This window comes from Camellia sinensis, chromosome 12 (assembly GCF_055761805.1).
Source record: "Camellia sinensis isolate YWXY chromosome 12, ASM5576180v1, whole genome shotgun sequence".
NCBI lineage: Eukaryota > Viridiplantae > Streptophyta > Magnoliopsida > Ericales > Theaceae > Camellia > Camellia sinensis.
Window position 1 is genome coordinate 130926619 of NC_138972.1, and position 20882 is coordinate 130947500.

General features: G+C 44.2%; 1 protein-coding gene across 4 annotated transcripts in view; it reads right to left on the minus strand.

Moving 5' to 3' along the window:
- The window catches only part of LOC114306681 (uncharacterized), a 30883-nt gene extending 12236 nt beyond the window's left edge, over window positions 1-18647 (minus strand). The window contains exons 1-3 of one of the 4 annotated variants that reach the window (XM_082899879.1): window positions 18448-18647; window positions 16707-17989; window positions 11333-11651 (exon numbers count right to left, since the gene is read on the minus strand). In XM_082899879.1, coding sequence (XP_082756005.1) covers window positions 11471-11651; window positions 16707-17950 — 1425 coding nt within the window. In that variant the 5' untranslated portion in view covers window positions 17951-17989; window positions 18448-18647 and the 3' untranslated portion in view covers window positions 11333-11470. Of the gene's footprint in view, window positions 1-11332; window positions 11652-16706; window positions 17990-18397 lie in introns of those variants that run through there. The other 3 variants (XM_082899880.1, XM_082899878.1, XM_028251967.2) reach the window with 3 other exon arrangements.
- Between the last annotated feature and the right edge of the window lie 2235 nt (window positions 18648-20882).

Genomic DNA, 20882 nt, shown 5'->3' on the forward strand with positions numbered 1-20882 from the left:
TCAAGTTCTGATGGAGTCTGAATGTCATGAAGAGATCTTGTCCCAGTTCCGCTTTGGTCACGCCCAGGCTTTAGGGGGAATGTGTGGACTCACCGCGCATGATGCCTAGTCTCTGATCTGTAATGGGGAACTGGATATCCTTGGTTTGATCCATCGCTTTTCTGACGCCGGTGACCACAGCAACCATTATTGGCAAGGTTTCCGACAACACGCCCTTTGCTTGTGCTTGCTGTCTCACTTTCTGCTTTCCCCGGGCTTTGGCGGATTTAGCATTCGTTTGGTTGAAGTTGCTCAAGGCTTGAAAGAAGGAAAGAGCTGCATCGCCATGACCTTGGCCGAGACGCTGATGGGCTTGGATTCTGTCTATCGCCGGGAGACGACTAGATTTGCTGGAAGTCCACTGCTGCTGCAGGTAATGTTTCCCACCCAATCTTACATATGTATTTGCTCACATCACTCGGCCCTCAGGCTCGGTTTTTCTCACAAAAACCCTTTTCTCACTTTTCTCTTATCGTACATCTCTCTATTCTTTATTCTCTCATTTTTCATCCCTTCCCAAGTATGGTTAATGGACAAATTACAGGTTGTGGACTCTTGCCCGGCCTACTCAGCTCGAGGCTATTTCTTTCAGCAGCGCCTAGTCGATGCCCCTGATGAAAGGTAGTGGTTTGACTGGATGTGCAATCTGTCCGCAGATCGCATTGCTTAGCGTTGTCCTTGGCTCAATCTCCCAGCAATGAGCTATAGTATGTCCCGGCTGATCGGGATCCAGTTGATTGGTCTAACCCACTGTGTGTTCTACTTTCCGTTCCGGTTCCTGCGCCAGTTCGGTCATGATCAGATTTGCCCACCAGAGGGGATTGAGTACCCGGCTGCTTTCCCGGTCTGAGGTGCACAGCTTGCCCGATATGCCATAGCATGGAGGACTAGAGAGCTCCTGGCTCCTGCTCCCACTTTTAATTGCACTTTGTCCGACGAGTGCTTGGACTGGCTCAATGAGGAGGCACAGGTTGGGCCTAGCTTGGCGTCAAAGGCTTCGACCAGCTCTGGGAGGGGGCGCAGGGATACTTCACTTGACTATGCCCCGGATTTACTGCTTTATTAGTACTTTCAAGTTTTCTTTATGAATGTAATAAAAAGCAACTTCGATTGTATGCAAGAGCAAGAGAACTCTGTTTTGAAATCAATGAAATTGAAGGTTGTGGTACTGAGAATTTTCCGCTTTGGTCCAAAAATGGTCTTAATTGTAAAGAGATTAATTTGAACAAAGTCAACTTTTATTAAAACTTTTCAAAACTATTTTTGATATGGATCAAAACTGGACACGCCTAAGATCTGTCACTGAGATGCACAACCCCAGATCCTTGCAACTGGAAAGTTGCCCCTAGTTTGAAGAGTACCGCGGCACTGCATGACAACGGAAAGTTTCCCCTAGTCTGAATAGCACTGTACCAGAGATCGCGATAAATGCCGATGGACAAAGATGAGTGAGATGGTCAAAATGGACAAAGTTGATCAGGGAAAAGTTTATGGCTGAACTTCAGGGTGAAGTTGCCTACGTATCCCAAAGATGGGAATCAAGCCTTACGTAGTTCAGGCTTAGGTTCACTCGGGTATTTTCACTCTCCTTTTACGCTCTAACTTTTGCCAAGGTCGCCCTTTACGGGTTTTCAACCTTGTGAGCTCAGTTTTTATATTTTCCAATTTTTTGTGCTCTAACTTTTGCCTAGGTCGCCCTTTCGGGTTTTCGGCCTAGCGAGCCTCTCAAGGGTAATATTTCTTCAACTTGTCCATGTTGATCGGTTGGGAGAACTCTAGGCCATCTAGATCCATCAGAACCACAGCTCCACCTGACCAGATAGCTTTGATGATGTAGGGACCAGTCCAATTGGGTTTGAACTTGCCCCTTGGGTCGTGGATGGGAGCTCGGTTGTCTTTGAGCACCAAATCTCCTTCCTTTAGATTCCTGGACTTAACTTTCTTGTTAAAAGCCCGGGCAATTCTGCGCTGATAGCCTTGAACATGGTACAGTGCTTTCAGTCTTCTCTCGTCAAAAAGCATGAGTTCCTCAAATCTGCTCTGCTGCCAATCTGCTTCGGCTATTTGACACTCAGCCAATACTTGTAATGACGGAACCTCAATCTCGATAGGTAGAACGGCCTCCATCCCATAAACCAATGAATACGGAGTCGCTCCGGTAGAAGTTCTGATTGAAGTCCTATAGCCCCACAGAGCAAATGGCAGCTTATCTGGCCAATCCCTGTAGGGTTCCACCATCTTCTGCAGTATGTGTTTGATATTCTTGTTGGCGGCCTCGACCGCTCCGTTGGTTTGCGGCCGGTATGTGGATGACTTATGAAAAGCCACGTTGTATTTCTCCAACAAGTCTATCACTTCCTTCTTGAAGTGGGAACCATTATCTGAAACGATCTCGTTCGGGACCCCATAGTGACAAATGATGTTGTTTCTGATAAACTTTGCAACGTGTGACGCCTTCAACACTGCATACGATTGGGCCTCGACCCACTTCGTGAAATAATCTATCGCAACCAGGATGAACTCATGCCCATTCGACCCCTTCGGAGTGACAGCCCAGATCACATCGATTCCCCAAACTAAAAATGGCCATGGCGAAGTCATGTCGTACAGCTTCGACGGCGGGATGTTCATGCGGTTTACATGAATCTGACATTTGTGGCATCGCCGAACAAAACTAATACAATCTTCCTCCATGGTGGACCAGTAATAACCCTGTCTGAGGATCTTCCGTGCTAGCATTACTCCGTTCATATGCGCACCGCATTCTCCTCCATAGATGGCCTCCATCAGGCGCTTTGATTCCTCGGCTTCAACACACAGCTTGTGCATTCCCAGATGACCTCTCTTATACAGCTTACCCCCACAGATGATGAACTGGACGGCCATTCTTCTGATTGCCCTTTTATCCTTGGCATTTACCCCTGGCGGGTATGCTTCTTTTTCCAAGAAATTCCAAATGTCATAATACCAAGGGTTTTCGTCCTGAACCTCATCTATAGCAGCGATCGACTCATAGGCTGGCGCAAATTTCTAGTCAATGACAACTGGACGCATCCGGATTCCAAATGGGATGTCTATCATGGAAGATAGAGTTGCTAAAGAATCTGCGAACTTGTTGTTCTCTCTTGGAAGATGAGCAAAGTTTAGCTTTTCAAACCGAGGGATTAGCAAGTCCAAGGTCTGATGGTACATCATCATCTTTTCTTCTTTGACTATCCAGTCTCCGTTTGCTTGAGATACAACAAGGTTTGAATCCCCGATGACGTCCAACCGTCTTGCCCCTAGTTCTAGGGCCGCTTCTAGGCCAACAATGCACGCCTCATATTCTGCTTCGTTGTTCGAGACTTTGAACCGGAGTTTGAAGGCTAGAGGGATACGGGAATTGTCGGGCGCTATCAGCAACACCCTTATCCCATATCCGCACTGATTTGATGCTCCGTCAAAGTACATCGTCCAATATTCGTCGTCGATGTGCAAAATGGCTTCATCTGGGAATAAGAACTCCACTGCTTCACCTTCTTCAACTGGATGATCGACCAAGAACTCTACCACTGCTCTTCCTTTGACTGACTTGCGTGTCACATATTTCAGATCGAATTCGGAGAGCAACAGCAGCCAACGAGCTAGCCTACCCGTAAGTGCCGGTTTCTCGAAAAGGTATTTGATGGGATCTAGTCGTGAAACCAACATTACGGAGTGGGCTAAAAAGTAGTGCCGCAGCTTCCTGGTAGCCCATACCAAAGCTAAGCAAGCCTTCTCGAGCGGAGTGTAGCGGGTCTCGTAGTCCAACATCTTCTTGCTCAAATAGTAGATGGCCTTCTCCACCTTATCCTCTAATTCTTGTGCGAGCATGCAGCCCATTGTAGTCTCAGTCACTGAAAGGTACAATATCAACGGTTTCCCCGGCTCTGGTGGCGACAACACGAGCGGGTTCTGTAAATATTCCTTGATCTGTTCAAAAGCAGCTTGGCATCGGCCGTCCCATTGGAATTTCTTGCCTTTCTTCAGGAGACCAAAAAGTGGTTCACAAGTCAAGGTTAATTTTGAAATAAACCATCTTATGAATTACACTTTACCCAGAAAGCCTCGCAGTCCTTGGTGGTGGCATTTCTAAGATGGCCTTGATTTTTAAAGGGTCGACCTCGATGCCCCTTTGTGTAATCAGAAATCCCAGCATTTTTCCCGCTGTAACACCGAACGTACACTTCTGAGGATTTAGCCGCAACCGAAATTCTCTGATCCTTTGAAAGAACTTTTGCAAGGCGGTGTAGTGGCCCTCTCTTTCTTTGGACTTGACAATCATGTCGTCCACGTACACCTCAACCTCTTTGTGGATCATGTCGTGCAATATTGTGGTCGCGGCCCGTTGATAAGTAGCTCCAGTATTCTTCAACCCAAACGGCATTACTCTGTGGCAGTATGTTCCCCACGGGGTGGTGAATGCAGTCTTTTCTCTGTCTTCTGGTGCCATTACTAGCTGATTGTACCCTGAGAAGCCATCCATGAATGAGAGCAAAGCATACCCTACTGTGAAGGCCACCAACTCATCAATATGCGGTAAGGGAAAGTCGTCCTTCGGACTAACTCTGTTCAAATCCTTGAAATCTACGCATACCCGGATCCTGCCATCCTTCTTCGGCACTGGAACGATGTTGGCCAACCAAGTCGGGTATTCGGATACCAGCAGGAAGCCTGCATCGATCTGCTTGGTGACCTCTTCCTTAATCTTGAGAGCCCAGTCTGGGTGGATCCTTCTGAGTTTCTGCTTGACAGGTCGGGCCTCGGGGTCAAGGGGGATCCGGTGCTATACAATCTCAGGATCGATCCCAGGCATGTCTTCGTAGGACCACGCAAAAACATCTTTGAAATCTTTTAGTAAAGCGACTAAGCGCTCGCGTTCCTCCGAAGATAACGTGGACCCGATCTGGACCAGCCGCGGGACCTCCTCAGTACCAATATTCACGGTAATGATTTCATCTGTTAAGGGTTTGACAAATCTCTCTTGCTCCTGCTCAATTAAACGTTGCAAAACCGGAGGAATTTCGTCCTCGTCGTTTTCAACAAAATTTTGAAAGTCTGAGTTTATGCAATAAATTAAGGGCGCAGAAAAGTACTCAGAAACCACAGTTACTTGATTCTCATTAAGCACATCCAAATCATCCGAATTCTCGGTTACAACAGACTCAAACGAGAAAAAAAAAGACGACCTGGACACAACTGTGGCATCCGGGTTATCATCCCCAGGATTACCTGACTCAGACTCAGTCGAGCTGGAACCTGATTCCGACTCACAGGACTCGGTGGAATCAGATTCCGGCTCAATACCTGACCCAGTGTTGCTGGACAAAAATCCCTCCTCGTACTGCCAAGTGAGAGAGGGTGCGATAGATGCATCCAAGATAGTCGCTGGAAGGCCAGCAGCTGTTTCATCCCCAATCATGGAAACCGAGGAGTTATCCCCCAAGCACTTTTGGTCGATCAAAGGATCTGAAAGTAAACACGCCAGCGCTACCCCCATCTCAAGTTCGGTGCTCTTAGAATCCATTGCCTTACACTGCTCAACCTCAGCTGATGGGTCTGTCTCCTCTTCGGCAACGTCATCCCCGGGTAGTTGCAAGTCGAAGAAGATCTCGAAACCAGGCACGCGCTTCCTCTACACATTCAGCCATGGTTCTGGGAAGCCGCAAAACGAAAAGTCCTCCTCCTCCCGGACGAAGCGTCCATTTAGGGTACCCTGAATGGGCCGATGCATTAATTCAAAAGGCTTCCCAGCCTTCTTTGCTCTGGCTCTTCCGGCTATCTCTTTACCCTTCCTTACCCAGTCCTCTTTGGTGGGCAGATAACCCAAGCCAAAGGTGTGAGGGTTGTGTGGCACTTCGGCCAATGCTGCGACGCCCTTTCGGCCGCTCTTTCCCAATCCTATTCCGGGGATGTGTTATAACTTGTTCATGAGGTAGACGGATTGAGCACTGACATACACCCCCTCATTCACAGCCATAATATTTTGCACCACTCGAGCCTCAGCCAAAGTGAACCCTGATAAGAACACATCCTCAGTGCCATACTCGATTTCCAAGACTGGTGTGGACACTTCCGGCGGCGGATGGATTGATGAATTCCCGAAGACAATAGCCACCCCCTTCCCATGAGGGTACTTCAGCATCTGATGTAAAGTGGAAGAGACTGCCTTGACCTGGTGCAACCACGATCGCCCCAAAAGTAGGTTAAAGGTTGCGGGAACGTCCAAGACATGGAATTCAATGTTGTGTTGTCCTGGACCAACCTGGGTTTGAATTTTGACAGTCCCCATCACTTCCCTGCTAGTATTATCGTATGCTCTGATCACTTGAGTAGTCGGTACGAAGTCCGCGGGTTTCAACCCGATTGCATACGTTGTTCTGGTTGGGCAGACGTTGATGGCGGACCCGGTATCAACAAGTACCACCGGTATCCACTTGTCTCTACATTCCACGGAAATGTATGGGGGTTTGTTGTGATTTGTGCTCTCGGGCGGTAGTTCTTTGTCTGAAAAGGTTAATGACGAGGAACCTCCTCCCGGAAAAACCAGCCCAACCAGCTGTTCTGGTGTAGTATCTATGGAGAGTTTGGACTTGTCCATAGCAGATAAGACAGCTTGTCTATGTACTCGCGACGCCATAAGCAGTCCTCAGATGGAGATGTCTGCTTGTATCTTCTTTAGCTGTTTCAGCACAGCTTCCTCTTCAATCTGTTTCTCCTTTTGTTTCTCAACTTCTTTATCCTTCCCGGATGCCTCGGGTTGGTCTAGGTGCGGGGGCTTGAAGTACCGCCCACTTCTTATCATGTGATCAACCTCATCGAGGTACCAAGTGTCATCCGGTTGATTGCTTCCCCAGTCTTTGTCTGTGTGGGCAAGACATAAGTCATCGTCTACCCACCACATTCCGCTGGCATTCAAAAGACACCTATCTGGTTCGGGCATGTTTGTACTCGCAGCACTTTCAGTCTGCATGCCCACAGCATCCTCTGTTCTTGTGCCCGTAGCACTTCCGACCCCCTCATGGATTTTGGCTTTCCCGATTCTCTCAGAACCCTGTTGTTCTACCTGCGTCAGTGCAGTTTGTTGTTCAATTTTCCCTGCATTCACAATGCTTCCGTCCTGAGCGAAATTCTTCGTACCGACGCTCTCCGGCAATGCACTCTGACTCTCGGCCCTTCCGGCCATCACTGGTACTCTTGCCCCTGCTTGGCCTTGTTCTGGTTGAAATTCTATAATGTCCGGTTGATCGTCTAACCATCCGGTAGCTTCTGCCGACTCCTCATATTGAAACCAGTTGACTGCCGCATTCCTTGATTCTTGGTCACTGAAAAATTGGAGGTTGGCAAGGCCCTCTTCTACAACCGTCAGATGGTCTGTTCCTTGTTCAAATCTGTCCCCCTGAATCGTACATAATTCTGCTTCTTCTGGCAACCCTACACTTAGCTCAAATTGGCCCACCGATAGGATGTACTCACTTGGGTCGTAGGCTTCCCCCAGCAAAATTTCCAGACTGTTCAAACCCTGCCTCGACCATTCTATCCCATTCTGCAACCCCTGCTGTGCTATTTTCCACAGTCACCACCGCTGGTTCAGGTTGGGTTATAGAGATGTCCAACATGCATAAAAGGTCAGTGCAGTCGGGAATGAGCACCTCCGGCTTGGGTAGATGGGTAGGAGTAATATAGATGCTAGGATCGTAAGACACAACCCCAGTCTGGATAAGATTGACTCTTTTGGGAGGTGGAGCTTGGTTGTGTGTAGGGAGAGGATTGGTTGTGACGTTGGGTTTTTCTGGCGGCAAAATCACATTTTTGTCAACGAGGTCTTGAATCTCGTGACGCAGCCTGAAACATTGGTCAGTATCATGGCCGTGCTGCTGGTGATATGCACAGTACTTGGCTGGGTTGTGAGAGGGAGGGAGTGGATTCGGCAATGGCCTCAGCTCTAGGGGTTTTAGATGCCCCTTTCTGATCAAGACCCCCAAAGCCTTAGACAAAGGCATGTATAGTGGGGTAAAGGTTCTTTGGCCTCTGGGCTGGTATTTAGAGGTTTGAGTATTGCTTCCGGATGCACCGGAGAAGGGTGTGGCTGCCATGGGCCCTGGAAGGGGAGGGGGAATGGTGGTGACCATGCTGACCTCCGAAGCTCTTACGGTTGCAGCGCCACTCGGGCCTGCATTGTTGTTACGGTTGAATGTTCTCCGGGGTTGCTCCCTATCCTGGTCAATCAGACCTTGCTTCATCGCATCTTCGATTTGTACCCCCATCTCATGTAGATCCGAGAAAGTAGGAAAGGGGAGTACAATCATTTTCTGCATCAATTTTGGTTGGAGATTGTGCACAATCATTCTGATTTGGTCCTTATCAGTGGGCCTCAAAGTCATCATCGACGCCTTTGCCCTCCATCGAGTTACAAAATCTGAGAAAGTTTCTTTGGGCTCCTGCTTTGTCGTTTCGAGATCACGAGTTGTAATCTCGATTTGGGTGTTGTACGAGTACTGTGCGACAAAGGCCTCAGCCATTTCATCCCAACTCCTCTTTACCTCATCTTCTAACTTCGCGTACCAAATAGCGGCCACACCCGACACGGTTCGGCCGAACAGCGAAAGCTTTTGTGGTTGGGTTAGGCCCATTGGCCACAGGATGTCTGAGAATAGCCGAAGATGGACCATGGGGTCCTCGGACCCGTCAAAGCGGTCAATTTGCGGCATTTTGAACCTATCGGGCAATGTTACGGCCACGTCGGTATATCCATCCTCGATATCCGGAATAGCCTTTATCCCTTGTGATTTCTTGAAGAGCTTCTCAAGCTTGCTCAGTTTCAGAGCTGTATGGTCTATTTCGAACTCGAAGGGAGAGTCCAGGTGGTTGGGTGTATGGGTCTTGGACAGTTGAGGCGGAAGCGAGGGCGGAGCTGGCCCCGTTGGAAGATTCGCGTCCTCTTGTATGTTCTGGATATTTGGTACGGTATTCTAGGTGTTTGGCAGAGCATTCTGGACAGTAGGTGCCTGCTCGGGTAATGGAGCCCCTGGCGGAGGAGGAACTTGATGTGAAGCAGATGCCGCATTCTGTTGTTGCAGTCTAGTGATTAGCTCGGCTTGCTGGGCCATGATCGCGGCCTGCTGTTTGGAGAATTCCGCTTGACGGGCGGCATCCTCCTGCATTTGTCTCATGCTCTCCTGCATCTGGCGCATCAGGGCTTCCATCCCTGATGTATTTTGATGATCCATCCAACTAACTGGTATGTCTATTTCTATAGCAACAATCGAGACCTCAGTCCTGTTGTCCTCTGATGGAGTAACCCACTGTTCTGGCAACCTCTGTTCTGATACACTGCGTTTTCTCGGCCTTCTTCTGACAACTGGGGGTAGAGAATGGAACACTGGCTGTCCGTCAATTAGATCCTCGGATCGATTAAGTCGACGACCTCGTGTCCAAAGTTCTCGGGGAATATCTGCTGGGTTGGAAGCAATTGTGCTAGAACTGCCCTAGTAAAAAGATAAATAAAGCAAATAAGGAATGAAATAAACAGATAAACGGACAGCATAACAGCTTAAAGTAAATGCATGACACACAGCCGGGCATAACAACACACGGTCGACAAGCTGAATACACACTGTCCTCCAACACTGATTATTATCCCCGAATCACTGTCCCCAAAACTGAATCTCTGATACCCGCAGACAACTGATTCCCAAATACTAACTGATGCCCGCAGGCCTGATGCCCAAACTCATACACTGATACATGCATTCCCTGTAGAGACGCACTCTAAAAGCACATAACAGATAAGTGAGAGCCAAAACACCCCTATGTTGGGGTAGGGTTTCCCTATCCTATTTTGTCAGGAGCTAGGGTTTCACTACGCACGCAGTGGTTTCAAACAACCTATAAACGGGTAGGCAACCTGTCCTAGTTTGGAATGGTCACTACGGATCCGAATATGTACTAGGTCGAATGGTCAAAAAAGGTGCCTCGGTGAAATCGGGGTTTGTGTTCCCATACTGGCAGAGCCCACAACCGGTCAGCCTTATGGTCATGCCTTGACAAGACAAGCCTTCGGCAAACCGTTCAGGAATAGCAGATGGAAAACACGGTGTCCTAGGCGCACCAAACCAAATGCAATGCAAAGAAACACATAAGTATAGTCAAAAACAGATATCACGAGTTCGAGTCAAGTTCTCTAAGTCTCCAGCAGAGTCGTCAGAAACTGCAGACGTCCCCGAACGCCCCGGGAGGGTGAGTCCCATTCTGTTCATTTGGGGTTACTACAGCTCAGGACTCTCAAATTGTCACAGTTCTAAATCTGAACCAAAGAGTCCAAATCCGGCAAATCGTTTTGAGAAAACAGATTTTGAAAGAAGTGCCAAACATGGACTGCTTTGCCAGATACAGAGTCGCCACCTAAATATTTTATTTTGGGGGAAATTTAGGAAACCCTGACTCGTTTGCCTAAGGCCACGTGTCCGTCATCACCAAAGTTGCCTCGGCTCGGGAACTTGGGTACGATTGGAGAAGGTCACTTCGTGAGCACCCCCGCTCGCCCGATCAAAGATCGGCCTCTACTAATCATGATATCTAGTTTTGAAAACATTGTGTGTTCTTATCCCGGTTATTAGCCTAGATTTACTATGTGATGCGCACAGCATACAAGTATAGACTGGATCGCCTGGATTGGAACAAAACATTTCACGTTTGTTTTTGAAAGATGGTTTGCTACTCGCAAGTAGGCTTAAAGATGCAGATTTTGCCACCCTCAGGTGGGCTTAGAAAAGATGGTTTTGCCACTATCTAGTGGACTTAAAACTCGTAGTCAATAATTTGTTCCAATCCAAATAACCCAACCTTCACCCACAGGCATTCAGGCAGTTATATCACATAAGCAAATAGCCTCATGGTAAGCATGCTATTCATGGCAGTCACTCACACGCATGCAAGGATGCTAAAGCATAAAACTTACCGAGTACTCCAAGCCAAAACAGAAGCTAATTAGAAATCCATGCATGATTCTAATTATACAGAAATGCCTAATGCAGCACATGAAAAATGCAACTATAGCAGGCTCGGCTATTCTAAACATGGCATATGAGATGCAACAGCTAACAAATATTCAACTTTGAAATTGAAATAAAAATACAGTTAGTATGATGCGCCGAGCCCGGCGCATGCAAAACAGATGAATGAATGCAAACATGCTATCATACTGTATGCTAATTGAAACATGCCCTAATCTAACCATCATAAGCGGGTAAATAAAAGGGAGAAAGACGTGGGGTTGAAAAACATACATCACACACACGCACACTTATTACAGTTATGCCCTCGCGCAGAGGGTCCGAATAAAAAATATACAGTCCCGAATAAATATTACAGTCCAAATAATTACAAAATCCTAATTAAATTACAAATTAAACTAGGTAAGCTGTAAACTAGCATGCAAGCTAGGGACTGCCTTGACTCCGCCCCGGATGATGAATGGTGCATGCTCGGGTTGCCTTGCGCGGAAATCCACGGTGATGCCCCGATTAGCCTCTGTTTGTAATTTATTCTTGGAATGCGCGCCAAGCCCCGGAAGATTGCTGATTCTTGATTTGCTACAACAGAGAGCAGGAGAGGGGCATAGCAATGTATTTTCACAGATGTATACATACCTCGATCCTCGTGCCATCAATCACGCATATCGATGCATGATGGCCGAGAAGTCAAATTGCAAAACTCAATATGGAATGAATGCACATGAAAACTCAACTAAAACCTAATTCCATCATGGGTAATCCGGAGTGTCGGTGACTGGGAATTGAGACACGTTCCGTCGCTCGAAGTACGAAACGCCCCTTGTTTCCCGTGCTCGGGCTAACTCCTATCCCAAGCACAATGCAATATGCATGATATGCATGAATGCAACTAAGATACAACCTAACATGCACAATGCTACGGAATGGCATACACGATGCACGAGAAAACATGGCATACACAATGCGCTAACATACAACCTAGCATACACAATGCTGTGAATCGAAATGACATACACAATGCATAATGGACTTACACCAACACAAGTGGACCTCAGCCACACTCACATAAGAGGCTATGCGATGAAAATGAGACAACTCGAGATGCGCGCACGCATGCACGCAAATCGAGGACCGATCCTAAGGCACAAAATGCCACTCTAACAAGACATGGCAAGGCATGAAATATGATATGCAAACATGCAAGTTTCAGCAGCAAAACATGACCCAAAACAGCCCCGAATCATAGGAATATGGCACCCGATGCATGAAATGATCCCGAAATGCAAGATTAAGCACATGAAATGACTTGTAGCTACATCAAGCATGCATTATTTGATCATAACATGTGAATACAGAATCAAGGCAGCCCCAAAAAAAGCATGTTTACATTTTGAAGCAAGGCCAAACAGCAAACACAAATAGGACAAAACTAGCATGCAAAAATGGCCCTAAATGTGAGATAAAGAAGTGAGTCACAGCTGCAGACCTCAAACAGATGAGGGCCCTTCAACAATGTTGAAGAGGGGCCCAAAATATAATATTTTACAGTTTGCAACAAACCCCAAAAACCAACACAGGTATGGCTAAGCTCTTATGCAAGAAATGGGCCAAAATGAGGGACAAAGAAGCAGGTGGTGGTTGCTGGCCTCAAACACAAAGGGGCCCTTCAACAATGTTGAAGAAGGGCCCAAAATATTTCACTTTACAGTTGATGGCCGGACCCAAAACAGTATGCAAGAATGCTCAAAATGCTATGCAAAATAGGGCCAAAAAGAGAGATATAATACAAAGTATACAAAGGATGCCTCAAACAATGAAAAACCCTTAATGAAACATGAAGAGGGGGTCAAAATAAAGTCACTTATAGTTCGGACCAGAACCCAAAAACAGAAGAATAAGAGGCTAACAAATCATGCAAAAATGGAGCCAAATGAGAGATATAAAGGCAACTGATAAATGAAAGTCTCAAAAAGCAATGAGCCCTTCAACAATGTTGAAGAAGGGCTCAAAATAAGCTACTTTTCAGTTCATGACATAGCTCAAAACAGTTTATACATAGGCCAAAAATACTACACAAGAAGATGGCATACAAGGGAGATAATGAAGCAAGTGCAACAAGGAGACCTCAAACAGGTAAATACCCTTAAACAAATATGAAAAATAGCTCAAAATAAGCCTAGTTCCAGTTAAGGTCGGGGCCCAAAACAGCAAGAAAATATGACTTAGAAAGCATGCAAAATATGAACAAAAAAGAGGGAAATGGAACTTACCCTTGTAGACCAAACTTTAGGCAACTCTTGGCTTGAGTTTGGTGGCTCTTTAGCTCTGAAAAACAACTTCTAGCTGCTGGAATGGAAGATGGGGATGTGGTGCTAGGTGGTGGTGTAGAGAAGGGTATTGGACTTGAGAGGTTTTGAGCTTAGGAGTATGGAGAAAGAGAGATACAAAGCAAGAGCTTATGGGGGATTTTTGGTAACCCTGATAACAGAGCTGGAGCCCCTGTTATATAGACAAAAAGGGGGGGGAAAAGGGGGGAAAAATGGAGGGAAAACAAACAAGTTTCCCCCCAAAAATGCACCTCCCGGGATACACAATCTGGGGGGAAAACAGATACACAGCTGTACTGTACTTGATGCAAGGAGCATGGCCGGCTGCTTATCTAGGTTGCAGGTGGCCGGCCGGCTACTTCCCATGGCCGGCCGGACAAGGGTCAAAAGGTTCAATGAGAATTAGTGGCCGGCCACCACAGAAAGAGGGCCTCCCATGTGTGTACAACACAACCCTGTGGTTAAACACTGAAAAAAGTGAACCAGGAGAGAGAACAACCCACTTTTCAAAGGGGTTCAAAAGGGTCAGAAAGGATTACTGGCCGGCCACCAAATATTGGTGGCCTCCCAGATGTGTACATCACAAATATGGGATTTAGGGTTCAAGAAAATGGCCCAAGGGTGTTCAATATTGGCTTTGAAGTGAAGAAAATCGGGCGACGGAGGGCGATGAAGGGATAAAGTTGGCTGACAGAACAATTACTGGCCTCCCACCCTTCTACGGCCTTCTTAGCAATGAGACAGAGGTCCCTGCCAAAAATGAACCAAAACCAATGCAGAATGAAGGTTCGGGGGCCGAAACGCGCAGCCCGAGGCCCCGAAAACCGGCTATTAGGCACCGGGAGTGGTGTTCGACCACGAAGTCGGTCTCTCGGACCGCAGTGTCCCTCAAAAGGGAGCAAAAAAGAAGTATGCCAAAAATCGGGGCAAACGGAGATGGTTAAGCGGTCCCGAATCGAGGCACACGGCCAACGATTCCGAAAAACCGGGAACCGAACTCCAAACGGGCAAAAATGGCCTACGACCACGAAACGTAGCCTACGGCCACTGAGATATGATCTACGAGACCTCTCCCTCCCTTCGCGAAGAGAAAACAGAGAAAACAGAGCCTAGTTCGCAAACCGAGGCAAAGCACAAAAGAGTCCGGAAGTCCGGAGGCAAGGCTCACGGCCAAGACTCTGAAACCTCTGGACGAGCACGATATGCAATATCACCAAGCGCTCAATCAGTAACGTATGAATCTTAAGTTTGGTCAAAAATGGGGTGTCTACACCCTCCTTCCAAGAAGAGCAGCTACCAACATGCACTAATTTGCTTCTTTTTCTCTTCGCATTCCTTTTTTCTCTAAAAAGAAAATGGGATTATTTTATTTTATTTTATTTTCCTTTTTCAATATTTCACTGTGACTCTTTCACTTCATTTTGCCAGCATTGCTTCTAGGGGATTTTAAATAAAAAGGGAAAAAAAACTAACATGCAAGGAATCACATAGGCTCACAAAAAAGCCTCTCCTCTTTGGTTCTTTCATTAACACACCACATCTGACATCCCCATCCCTCGTGTTCTCTCTCTAAGTCATAGGAGAGAATGAGCCTCTCTCCATTTTTGAGTAATCCAATCATCAATAGTTTAGTTTTATTTGGGCTTCGAATACTAGATTTGCACACTTACCCCTTCTTTAGAGAACTTGGGGCTTTGAATTCATTGTCACATAAACTTTTGTTTTTATAGCTTCAGTTTTTTGACTCTCCCTTCTAAACATGATTTGGTCATCAATAGCTTCATCTACTATCAAACCACACATTTGTCATAAATAGTATATCTGCATGCCCCTTCTCCAAAAAACACAGGCCTTAGAATTCGTCATCCATCTAGTTCCTATTACATAAATTGGAATTTTTTTCTTTAAAATGTCATTGCTTCAATTTTTTTCGTTTTATTGCTATTTCATTATAAATTTAGTTGGTACCATTGTTTTTAGAAATGTCCTTGCTATTTTTATTTTGGTCTAATAAATATAGCTTGTATTATTAGTTGTAGTTTTTTTATAAACATGCTCCTGCTACCACAAAAATAAAATTCTAGCTTCGTCCCAGCCTAAGACTCATTCATTGTCAACAAAGCTACTTCCACCAAAACCACATCAAGCATTCAAGCCAACCTATGGTTATTATGTCAGAGATGCATATCCAATGTGCACATATGTTTTCAATATGCTCTTAAAAGCTTTTTTTTTCAAAGTTATTTAAGGAAAACTAAGACAATGACAGTAATATCTTACAAAGTCCTACTTAAAATATAACATGAGTAAAGAACATACTATGCGTGAACTGTTAACTGTCATTCAGCATGTAATGTAAACAAGCTTACAATTAACTTCCAAAGCCATAAACATTGAATGTCTTACTGAAAATTGAAGCATAAAAAATTTACAAGTACCAAATGGGGTCAAATTGGATTGCTTATGCCCCATCAAGGTCCAACCCAAACTTTTGGTCAGGTTAGGGGTTCCAACAAACCAAGCCACAAATGTAGAAACTTCAATACAAGAATAGATGTTGACAAAGATGGCATGGACTTGAAAGTAGAACCCATCCAAATTGTAACCACAAATTAAAAATAAAAATGATAAATATTTGTTTCAAAGAAGCCAACAAACAAAACAAATATCAGACTTTACCATATAATGAAACCTTAATTCAAATAACAAATATTAGAAAATGTGTGCACAACTTCAACCATAAAACTAAGAAAAAAATAGTGAAGATCTTGCTAATTGTGGAACTAAGTTCCAAATTACTTTCAATCTATAGGGGTATGCATGCAAAAAGGATTGGGCTTGATACCTTAACTTATCCCAATGAGGACGTTTTAGTTATTTTGTGACAAAAGACTTAATCCTGAGATAAGTTGTTCCACCTCCCACATAGGCCGGATAGAAGGGCCCTCAAATAAGTTACTTGGGTCACAAAATCTAAACCAAACATTGGATAATTTATCTCGGAATAAAATAGTCCTATCTTGTCCCCTTGTTCAGGAATCAATCGTTGACATGTATGGTGAGTCGAGCATGAAGCAATTAGAGAAATTCCTTAAGAACTGCAGTCCAATTTTTATATTCTAGTGCTATCATAGTGTCATGCAATAATTTTCTATGGTAAGAAATAAATGCAATGGCATGAAGATGACAGTAAAATGGCAGTGATCATGAAATTAAAGGGTGAGAAAGGCAATAAAACTAATAAGAACTGCAAAAGTGATTGTCATAAAAGAGGCCAAAAAAGCAACAAATACAAATAAATTGATACCTTGCTGAAAACATTCCCAACTTTGGGCCTGGGTCGATGATCCAGTCAGCTTGTGTCACATTTTCTGCTACAAGATAGCGTTTTGTAAACTCCGTCCCTTCTAACAATTCAACTGAGTCAACTTCAAATACGCATGCCCGAACATGACGAGCACGTCCTCCGGCATTGCGAGATGTGTAGATGCAAACTAGGCAATACACATTGTTCCTAAGATGAACCACAAACCCCACAGTCGACTTTGAAGCAGTGACTGTATCGGTTACATGGTTCAACCCAAATATTGGGACTGTAACCAAACTATCATCATCTGGAAGAGGATCATCATCAAATGTTTCGGCTTCTTCTTCAGTCCCTTGTTCTTCATCCTCCTTTCCTGCAGTTAAATCATACGCATACACCTTCATGATCTTTCCAGGTTGATCAAAGATAGTCTGATACAACAGATAGTCTACAACCTCAGCCTCAAAGAACCATGGGCCTACACTTAAATTATGAAGTATCATATCATCTGATCCAGCACCGGCAGCGCCACTACTGTCACCGCCATTGTGCATCTTCCATTCGTTTTCAATAACATTAAAGGAATACAAAGTAACACCATTATATGAGTGAAGTAATAACACATAAATATTAATGCCAATGACTGTGTGCCAGCGAAATTGCACGCCGGAAGACTTCTTATATAAGGAATGGAATGGAGGATTGGGCAGAGGGGTCCAAACATTGCCAAGTTCTGGATCAAGGACCTCGAACACATGGCATATTGTCTTAGTTTTTCCAGAGTCAAATATGGAATTGCCGGCAAGGGCATATATTTTTTTATTCACAGTAACAACAACCGGATTTGGCTTCTTGGCGTTCAACGGAGGACCCTTCTTCCACTGTTTCTCATTGCAATTGAAATCCCAAATATATACTTCCCTGGGGTAATTTCCAGTTTCCCAATCAATTTCACCACCAAGTACATAAATTTTAGACCCTAGTGAGGCAAAACCAACTCGCGATGTTGTACTGGTATGTTTCAGTGGGCTTAGTGGAAAAATACGAAGTTCTTCACTTGTATCAATGGCCAACACATTAATACGCTTTTGCAGCGGCAATTCAAACAACAGGCATATACATGCGCTCTGCTTAATCTTGCTTCCTTCACCGTCGCTGTTGCTGTTGCCGTTCCCTTTCCCTTTCCCTTTCCCTTTCCCTTTCCCGTTGCGCTTCTTCTTGCTGCTTTGATTCCAACCTTTCATTGTCACTGGCAACTCACTGAACAGGGCACAAAACAAACCCTACAATTCGAATATAAATTGTTGGAACAAAATCAAAATCTTAAATTAACATAATAAGATGCACGAAATTAACAAACAATCTCACTTGTGAAATCAATGACTTGATTTTCTTGATTTAAGACTCACCATGAACATTGCACTAGAAATTCTAAATAATTTCACAAATAAGCCAATTGATATCAGGATTAAATTAAAAAACAATTGATTGATCGGCCTGAGCATCTATCACAATTTGTTAATTATGATGTAGCAACAACTTATTTTTATAATGTTTCTTTTGATTGGACACAGGGTGTAGCACTCATGTATGAAAAAATAAATAAATAAAATGGCGAATGAGATGAAAACTTGTTGAATGGAATCCAAAAATAAGGATTACACTTAAAAAATAAATAAATAAATAAAAACCTCAAACATTGTGAAGAGCTACGTGTAGAGGAGAGGAAGAAACCTTTAACCTTTATGAAGAGCGTCCGAGTTCGGGGGGGAGGCAGCCACTATGTTAGCGATATTTCTAGGTTTTCCCCATGGTGTTAACGACAGAGAAGAGAACATACAATACCGGTGTAGAGGAGGGCGTTCCTTGAGGACAAACACAAGGGCATTCCTTTTTCAAGGTGAAAACTGTAGGACAAAGGAGTGGAAGAGAGCGCCCCTTGCTTGAGGACAAAAATTAGGCTAGGTTTGATTTGGTTGTGTGCCTTGCATAGCAAGTACTTATACCTTTTTATTTTTTTTTTGTTATATAAAATTTTATTAAAATTTATATATTATATGATATATGTATAAATATTGTCACAAAAATATGTAAATTTTTATATAAAAAAAACGTAAGTTTTCATAAAAATAGTAAGTGATTTTACAAAAAGAGTACCTGATTTCACAAAAAGACGTAAGTCAATACAAAAAAGGCTTAAATTTTCACAAAAAAAGTAAATGATTTTACAAAAAAACGTAAGATTTCACAAATACGTAAGATTTCACATAAAAAGTCAGTGCTTTCACAAAAAGGCGTAAATTTGATAAAAAACATAAGTGATTTCACAAAAAGGCTTAAGTTTCACAAAAAGAGTAAGTAATTTTACGAAAGATGTAAGTTTTTACAAAAAGAATAAATGATTTCACAAAAAGGCATACAGTGTGTTTGTATAGACGTGCCCGAACGTCCCGACTCCGCGCGCAAAGGCGCGAAATCCAATTTGTTCATTAGCTACTGCAGTTCGGACTTAATGTCACGGTTCTGAATCTAATCTCGCAAAGTGCAATGTAAGACTGATAAATCACCAAAGAGTCCAAATCCGACAAATCGTTTTGGAAAACTGATTTTTATAAAGAAGTGTCAAATATAGACTGTTTTGCCAGATACAGAGTCGCCACTTAAATATTTTATTTTGGGAGAAATTTAGGAAACCCTAACTCGTGCCTAAGGCCACGTGTCCGTCATCACCAAAGTTGTCTCGGTTAGGGAACTTGGGTACGAGAGGGGAAGGTCCTGAAATGAGCACCCCCGCTCACCCGATCAAAGATCAGCCTCTACTAACATGATATGTTGTTTTTGAAAACACATGTGTTCTTATTCCGTTTATTAACCTAGAATTACTATGTGATACGCACAGCATACAAGTATAGATTAGATCGCCTAAGTTGGAACAAAACATCTCATGTTTGTTTGAAAATAGTTTGAAGGTGCTACTCGCAAGTAGGCTAAGACATGGATTTGTCACCCTCAAGTGGGCTTAAAACTCGCATTTTGATGAATTGTTCCAATTCAAGTAATCCAACCTTCATCCATAGACATTCATGCGGTTAATCACTTAAGCAAATAGCCTCATGGCAAACATGCTATCATGGCAGTCACTTACATACATGCAAGATGCTAAAGCATAAAAGCTTACCTAGTGCTCTGAGCCAAAACAATAGCTAGTTAGTAATCAATGCATGATCCTAGCTATGTTAACAATGTCTAATGCAACACATGCAAAAAAGCAACTAAGATAGGCTCGGCTATTTTAAGATGGCATATGGATGCAACACTCGATACATGTATTCAAATAGAAATTAAATATAATGCAGTTAGTATGATGCGCCGAGCCCGGTGCATGCAAGACAGATGAATGGTGTACGCATGCGAAGCATAAGGATGCTAATTGAAATATGCCCTAGAACTAACCATCATAAACGGTTAAGTAAAAGGAAGAAAGACGTGGGTTTGGAAGACATTCACACGCTCACGCACACTTATTACAACAGTTAGCCCTCTCGACGGAGGGTCCGAATGAATAATACAAATCAACTAATTAACTAACTAACTTAGCTAATTAAATATTACAAAACCCTTAACTAATTAAACAAATTAATTAATTTACAAAGCCATCTAAGCAAGAAACTGAAGTAGGCTGCTACAACCCTGCCTCAGAATGATGAATGATGCGTGTTCGGTCGCGTCGCTCGAAAATCTGTTGCCATGCCTCATGTTGCCTCTGTTTGCACTGTTTTGCACCTCTGAAAACTGTGAAACTCTCTGTGATGCTTCTGAACCACCTCATGGAGACTCTGAGAGGCCATCGGCCAAAAGATATGGCCACCGGCCAAGGGAAATGGGCCATCGACCACTTTTTAGTCTATCGGCCAAAAATTGTTAGCCGATCGGCACTCCAGATGGTCGATCGGCCATCTTTTCCTGCAAACTGCTCCTTTTGCTGCAGCAAAGGACAAACAAGGGCATGGCAATATATTTGCAAGATAATGTTGTGCAATTACACCCCTTATCATGTTTGGAACTCAAAGGAATGTGGTGTTCGACTCTCGAGCCATCAATCACGCATTTTGATGCATGATGGCCAAAGAGACCGAATTGCACACATCAATATGGAATGAATGCACAAAAACACAC